The 6758-nt window shown below is 57.2% G+C and overlaps 4 protein-coding genes across 5 annotated transcripts in view; 2 read left to right on the forward strand and 2 right to left on the reverse strand.

The window, feature by feature from the left end:
- PTSG_07749 (uncharacterized protein) overlaps nucleotides 1–334 on the forward strand; it is a 5315-nt gene extending 4981 nt beyond the window's left edge. The window contains exon 12 of the mRNA XM_004991494.1: nucleotides 1–334. This exon is cut by the window's left edge and continues 167 nt beyond it. Coding sequence (XP_004991551.1) covers nucleotides 1–104 — 104 coding nt within the window. The 3' untranslated portion in view covers nucleotides 105–334.
- PTSG_07750 (uncharacterized protein) lies at nucleotides 271–3509 on the reverse strand. Its single transcript, XM_004991495.1, has 9 exons — nucleotides 3457–3509; nucleotides 2434–3120; nucleotides 2148–2280; nucleotides 1850–1957; nucleotides 1624–1688; nucleotides 1401–1455; nucleotides 1142–1258; nucleotides 809–876; nucleotides 271–646 (listed from the first exon to the last, which is right to left on the reverse strand). Exons 2-9 carry the CDS (start codon nucleotides 3084–3086, stop codon nucleotides 517–519), a joined length of 1329 nt encoding a protein of 442 aa, XP_004991552.1. The 5' UTR covers nucleotides 3087–3120; nucleotides 3457–3509; the 3' UTR covers nucleotides 271–516.
- Nucleotides 3510–4751: 1242 nt separating this feature from the next.
- Nucleotides 4752–6168, reverse strand: PTSG_07751 (uncharacterized protein). Its single transcript, XM_004991496.1, has one exon. The coding sequence runs from the start codon at nucleotides 6004–6006 to the stop codon at nucleotides 4777–4779; it is 1230 nt and encodes a 409-aa protein (XP_004991553.1). The 5' UTR covers nucleotides 6007–6168; the 3' UTR covers nucleotides 4752–4776.
- A 458-nt stretch (nucleotides 6169–6626) lies between these two features.
- The window catches only part of PTSG_07752, a gene marked incomplete at both ends in the record, with an annotated part of 2759 nt that continues 2627 nt past the window's right edge, over nucleotides 6627–6758 (forward strand). For both annotated transcript variants that reach the window (XM_004991498.1, XM_004991497.1), the window contains one exon: nucleotides 6627–6712. In XM_004991498.1, the coding sequence (XP_004991555.1) occupies nucleotides 6627–6712 (86 nt within the window). The remainder of the gene's footprint in view (nucleotides 6713–6758) is intronic.

Raw genomic sequence — 6758 nt, forward strand, 5'->3', positions numbered from 1 at the left:
TACGCGTGCGCCCGAAGAGCAGCAAACAGCAGGGGAGCGGCGGCAACGGCAGCGCTGGTGACGACCATGACAATGATGATGGCCTGATCAGCATTGCAGACTGATGCGGGTTGTGTGTGTGTGTGTGTGTGTGTGTGTGTGTGTGTGTGTGTGTGTGTGTGAGTGAGTGAGTGAGTGTGTGCGTGTGTGTGTGTGTGTGAGTTTGGTGGTGCCGTGGACTCATTTTGCGCGGCTGTGTTTTCGTGTTATGTTTGTTTTTGACCACATTGCTGAGACTGCACTGCTTTTAATTGAACCACTCGACCCAATGTCGCATGGGATTAAGCAACGCTGGGCAGGAGAGTTGCAATCCTCATGCCATCCGACATGTGAGAGCAGCGGTGAAGATTGCGTGGAAACATCGAGAGCAGGGCGCATGTGCTCCTCTTTTCTGACCAAATAGCTGAGGTGTGTGTGTGTGTGTGTGTGTGTGTGTGTGTGTGTGTGTGTGTGTGTGTTTGGAAGGGAAGAGGGTGACTAGTGCCAGTACTTGGCGGCAATTTGGTTTGGTGACGCGTGCTGCATGCGTGCGCACTCCCGCAACATTCCCCGTCGCAGCGCCAGCGTGTGGCTCAGCGACATGTACGACAGCAGGATGCTCCCGCCCCTGTGAGAAGGGAGAAGGGGGGCAGGTGGATATGTGAGTGAGTCGGTGAGTGAGTGGGTGAGTGGGCGAGTGAGTGGGCGAGTGAGTGAGTGAGTCAAACGGTGGTGTTGTCCGCCCCTTTTCAAACACGTCCCATTCCAAACACACAGACACAAAACTCACCAGACAGAGACCATGAACCAGTGGCGAGCGAGCAGGAGGCCGAGAAACTGCACCACTATGACGCCAATCTGACGACGCACAAATAGAGAGGGAGTGAGAATGAAGAGTGGAAGGAAGTCGGATGGATGGAGACGCACAGAATGTCTTGCAAGCAAGAAAGCAAGTATGTTTGTGAAGGAAGCAAGCAACACGTGTTTATACCGACACACACGTACACACACACACACACACACACACACACACACACACACACACACACACACACACACACACACACACACACAGGAGACACACACACAGACACACACACATGGACATGGATTCCCAGCGGACCTGGATGAGGGCGACTTGGGCCATGGCGCTGGCCGGGTGGCGGAAGAGCGACCAGAACACGCGCGAGAGGCGGTTGCTCGGCTCGGCCGTGTTCTTTTGGTCGAGTGCCTTGTAAAACTGCACGCACGCATGCACGCACGTGACACGGCGTGAGCGACCACGCGACAGGGGAAAGGCAGTCATGTCAGTGTGGCGTGGAACAGGACGTACAAACACGGCACACCATCAACAACAGTACGAGCACTGCAGCCCCGTGTACCTTTTTGCGATGACGAACAACATCGCCCCGCGCCCACACTTGGCCTGCCGTCCACCTGTAATGTTGTGAGCACATGCGCAAATGGGTGAGGCGCACACCACGCAATCACGTCCATGCAATGTTACAGAGCACACATGTGTACACATACACACACACACACCACGCAATTGCAACAATGCAAAGTCGCAGAGTACGCACACACACACACACACAGTGAGCGTACGTTTGGCCGCCGGTTGTGCGACACGGCTGCCAGCGCCCGAGCATGCACGCGCAATCGTACAGGCGCTGTAAACACACGCACACAAGAGTTGCACACACGGGGGTGGGGGATGGTTAAGATGGCCAAAACTTGACACATTCAACGCAAGCAGGCGTGAGAGCAAGGGTGTGTCTCATGGGGCAAAACCCAACACGGCGATGTGTGATGAGCAAGCACGGACACGCACCTCCCAGTAGCTGCAATATGGCTGTGTGCACTCGAGGGCAATGAGATCAAGGCCCCCGCACACGCCGAGAACGATGCACTCCAGCCAGCCCATCACCGCGTGGTCGTCCTGCCAAGTTCATTGGGCACGAGCGCGTTCATGTGCACAAGTTATGTGAGTGAGAAGACGTGAGGCGACATTGGCAGTGGGGAAGAGTGTCGGAGCAATCACAGACACAGACACACAAACACAAGACACACACACACACACACAGACACACACACAGACACACACACCAAACACACACCAGTGCACTCACCGGGATGAGGAGGAAGGGGAGGATGGTAAAGTACCACGTGGTCTCCAAGAGACGCAGGGTCCCATATCGCGCCAGATACTTGAGAATGTCCGCCATGGCCCCGGGCTTGTAGTGCGGCGGCCCAGCATGGTACCTGGCACACGGCCAAACAGTACACACAATCAAGGGTAATCGCAGCACGTGAGTGCGATGTGACGCGAGATGGTGTGTGACGTGAAATGGCATGACCTTGCGTGACACGGTATGAATGAGAAAATGTTGACCCCTACGCCCTCTTGCCTCTCACCAGAGCCGGCGGATGGCTTCGCTCGATGGCCCCATGCGCAGAAGACTGGCGCGAAGGAGGGCCGGCCCCCAACACAGCACAACAATGTGCCAGTCGTGCGTCCACCACAGCTCGCGGAAGCACTGGAACAACCAAAACACGACGGGCAGGAGGAGGAGGAGCCGGATGGCTGCGCCGACGGTGACGCGACGGTTGGCACGCATCTGACCCACCGCTGTCCGCACCACCGCCATGATCAGTGGCTTGGCAGACATGAGGGCCGCAAACCCAAGAAAGGACACGACGGGCTTGTCAAGATGCCACAGATACACGGAGAAGGAGTGCATGGCCACGCGCCCAATGCTGACAACAATGAGGAGCATCTGGAACACGAGGATGCGCAGGTGCGCCGGGGATGCAGACGGGATTGGCTTCTTGCGCGAGGACCCGCGGGAAAACGATGACGGGGGCGAGCGAGGGGAGGCGGTGTTGCGGCCGCGTGGGATGGTGGCGTCCACTCGCGACTGCGGCGCTGAGGCGGCGTTCATGGCTGAGGAGGAAAAGGATGAGGTCGAGGACGAGGACGAGGACGAGAAGGAGGCTGCGTTGGCGGCGCGCGCAAGCGTCGACTCTGCCGCGTGCGCCCCGTTGGCGGACGTGCTTCCGCGTCCCATGCGTGTGCGTACGTGCGTGCGTGCGCTCAATGTGCTGTGAAACGAAAAACAGGGTTGGTACGCAGGGGATGAGGAAATGAGGCTTTGCGTGCATGCGCGTGCGCGTGTGTGTATGTGCACGTATGTGAATATGGGAGTGATGGGAGAAAGTGGAGGCAGAGAGGGGACGACGTGTGTCTGGCTTGCGTAACAGGCGCTGGTTGTGCACGTGGCAAGCACTGTCGCGTGCGGGCTGACACGTGGACACGTGGACACGTGGACACGTGGACACGTGGACATGTGATGAGGCACGTGCAAACAGCTAATCGCATGCTTGTGCCATACACACGCACACACACACAAGCGGTGCTGTTGAGGAACACGACAATACCTGTGTTGCGGCTGTCTGTGGGTGGACACGCTCGTTTGTCGATGATGAGATACTGACAGCCGTAACCGACAGGCAAGAAGGCAAGCGCGCAATCAGACGTGTGTGATGATGGAATATCGCAGGTGAGCGTGTGGAGAGCCACACGTCAGTGCCAGTACCAGTAGTGGTAGACGTAGCGAGCACAGTGATGTGTGCGTGTGCATGCGATGCATGCGACGGACGTTCCAACAAAGCAAAGAAGCAAGCAAGCAAACTGGAAGCGTGCATCGAGCAAACAAATACGGCAACGAACCACGACAGCGGCGACACGAGAAAATGAATTTGTGCTGTCGGATGTGGTGTGTGTGTGTGTGCGTGTGCGCGCTTGTGTGTGCGCTTGTGTGTGTGTGTGTGTGTGTGTGTGTGTGTGTGTGTGTGTGTGTGTGTGTGTGTGTGTGTGTGTGTGTGTGTGTGTGTGCTTGTGTGTGTGTGTGTGTGTAGATGCAAACGCGAGCTTACAACATAGCACACGCCACCCGCGTTGTGCCTTACCCTTCATCTCTTCGTCTGCTTCACTGTACTTCTTAAAAGGGCAGCTCCCCGAGAAAGGAAAGGTAAAAGGAAGGACGGAGCGTGCAAGCAACGAATACGGGAGAACGAAGAGGAAGACGAAGGAACGAAGTAAAAGGGAAGGTAGAAGGTAACACGCAACGAAGCAAGGCAGGAGGGAAAGAAGAAGTCAAGTTAGCAAATTGCCTCCGTGCGTAGCGTGCAAGCAATGCAATCAAAGGAAGCAAACAAAACAACACGGATGAGGAAGGAAGGAAGGGAGCGGAAGCAGAAAGGCTGCACTACTGCACTACGCTTCCACGGGCAAAGGACCCACTCAAACCAAAAGCAAATCAACATCCAAGTGCGAGGCTACGCGTGGGAGTGGGACATGGCACTAAGCGTTGTGCTGAAACGCAACGCGTCTGTTGGTCGCCCTGTACGCGCAAAGCAGCAGCAAAGGTATCCCCAACTAACAACGGACACAGACACACACACATAAATGCAGACGCACACACACACACACACACACACACACACACACACACACACACACACACACACAGACACACACATGCGCGCGCACACACACACACGCACACAGACGCACACAGACACACATACACACACACAGACGCACACGGACACACATACACATACATGCACACACACATACATGCACACACACACACACACACACACACACCAAACACCCACACCCACACACAAAGCATGTAAACGTCAGCGTCCTTCCCAGTAAACCCCTTGCAGCGCACACCACTGCCGGTGCGGTCAGCACCCGGGGTCTACGATGATCACGCTGTGGCTGTCGCGGGGAATGCCATAGATGAAGCCATTGCTGGCGAGAATGCCGCTCCACCACTTGTAGCCGCTCGTCAGGCCAGAGAGCGTGGTCGTGTCGGCGGTGTTGGTCAAGGGATCAATGATCAGTACGTTTGGCGCGAGGTAGGGCAGCGCAAGGATGCGGCCATCTGGCACCACAACCCCGCCGATCCACTTGTCGCGTGCAGAGGAGATGCCGGAGATGGTGGTGATGTCTGCAGTGTCTGTGTCGGGGTCCACGATGAGCACGTCTGAGGAGTGATAAGGGATGCCGAAGATGCGGCCGTCGTTTGCCAGCACCGTGCCTTGCCAACTGCTGCCACCCGACAGCTGTGAGATGCTGGTCGTGTCCGCGGTGTTGGTCGTCGGGTCTATGATGAGCACCACGCCCGCGGTTGAAGGAAGGGCGTAAATGCGCCCGTTCTTGGCCACAACAGCACCATACCACTTACAGCAAGCCCCGCCAAGCCCTGCGATCGTGGTCACGTCGGTCGTGTTGGTGTCTGGGTCGAGGATGAGAACAGAGGAAGCATACCACGGCACAGCGTAGATCAAGCCAGTCTCTGGAACGAGGACGCCGCTCAGCCACTTGCTGGCGCCCGCGAGCTCGTTCAGCCCCGACAGCGTCGTTGCATCCGCCGTGTCCGTGCCGGGGTCGATGATCAGCACGGAATCGGCACCATGCGGGAACGCGTAGATCAGGCCATTGTTGGCGAGCACGCCACCGCCCCACTTGTCACCGCCCGCTGCAAAGCCAGAGATGGTTGTTGTGTCGGTCGTGTTGGAGTCGGGATCGATCACTAGCACGGAGGGTGCGCGGTAGGGAATGCCGTAAATCTTGCCGTTGCCTGCAAGCACGCCGCCGATCCACTGGGAAGAGCTTGACCCAACGTCCGTGAGCGTGGTCAAGTCCAACGTGGGCGGGTATTGCTGACACACAGCGGCAGTGAGGGCGCTGATCCGCGCCTGCTGCGCCTGGATGGTGGCGTGCTGCTGGCTGGCCAGCTTGAACAACGACGCCACATTCACGCCGTTCAGGAACACGGGCTGTGTCGCTGCATCTGTTGTGTTGATGTGCAGTGCACCGGTGCTGTCCTCCCTCAGCACAGCCTCGCCATGGCACCCACTGCCGCAGAACAACACAAGGAGGAGGGGAAGGAGGAGCAGTTGGTGAAGCATATCAACACTCACCACAATGGAAGCGTGTTCTTCGTTGCAACCAGACCACCAGCTTCTCGCACTCACTATCAGCTGCTCTTTTGTGGTTAGCGAAGCGAAGAGCTGAGCGACTCGACCAGCCTTGCGTGCTCCACCAGATCCCCCAACCAAAACAAAAAAAAAGCTGGTGGGCACTCTCTCCTCTGTCTGTGTGTTTCGTCTCCTTTGTTGTTGTTCCCACCCACCAACCAAACAAAAAAAAAAAAAAAAAAGGCGAAAGCCACACCCCCCTCCTCCAGTTTTGCTTTTCCTTCTCTCTTCCTCTCTTGTGTGCACTGCAACCACAACAACCAACCAACCAATCCTTGCCACTCTTCTCTTTCTCCCCTTCCCCTCCAACCAAACCAGCACAACCCCCACTCCCCTCTTCCCCCCTCTCCCTGTTTGTCTCTCCCACCTCGACCATCTCCTCGATCGTCTCCTCTTCCTGGCACCTCGCCCCGCGCCACCAAGCCCTCAAGCCCTCAAGCCCTCAAGCCCACCGTCCGCGCCACACGGATTGCCCACTGAGCGGTTGACCTCCAACCAAACCCCCACAACCCCCCAACAACGCTCCTCAGGCTCCACACACACACAGAGCCATGGCTGACCAGCGACTGACGCACGGCGTGTCCGTGGCAGCTGTGCGGCGGTTCCTGGATGACCTGAAGCGCGAGTTCCCCGACACGTACGCTGGAGATGACCACGGAGGATGCTTGCAGCACTGGTTGTGC

Source organism: Salpingoeca rosetta, assembly GCF_000188695.1.
Source record: "Salpingoeca rosetta unplaced genomic scaffold supercont1.20, whole genome shotgun sequence".
Lineage (NCBI taxonomy): Eukaryota > Choanoflagellata > Craspedida > Salpingoecidae > Salpingoeca > Salpingoeca rosetta.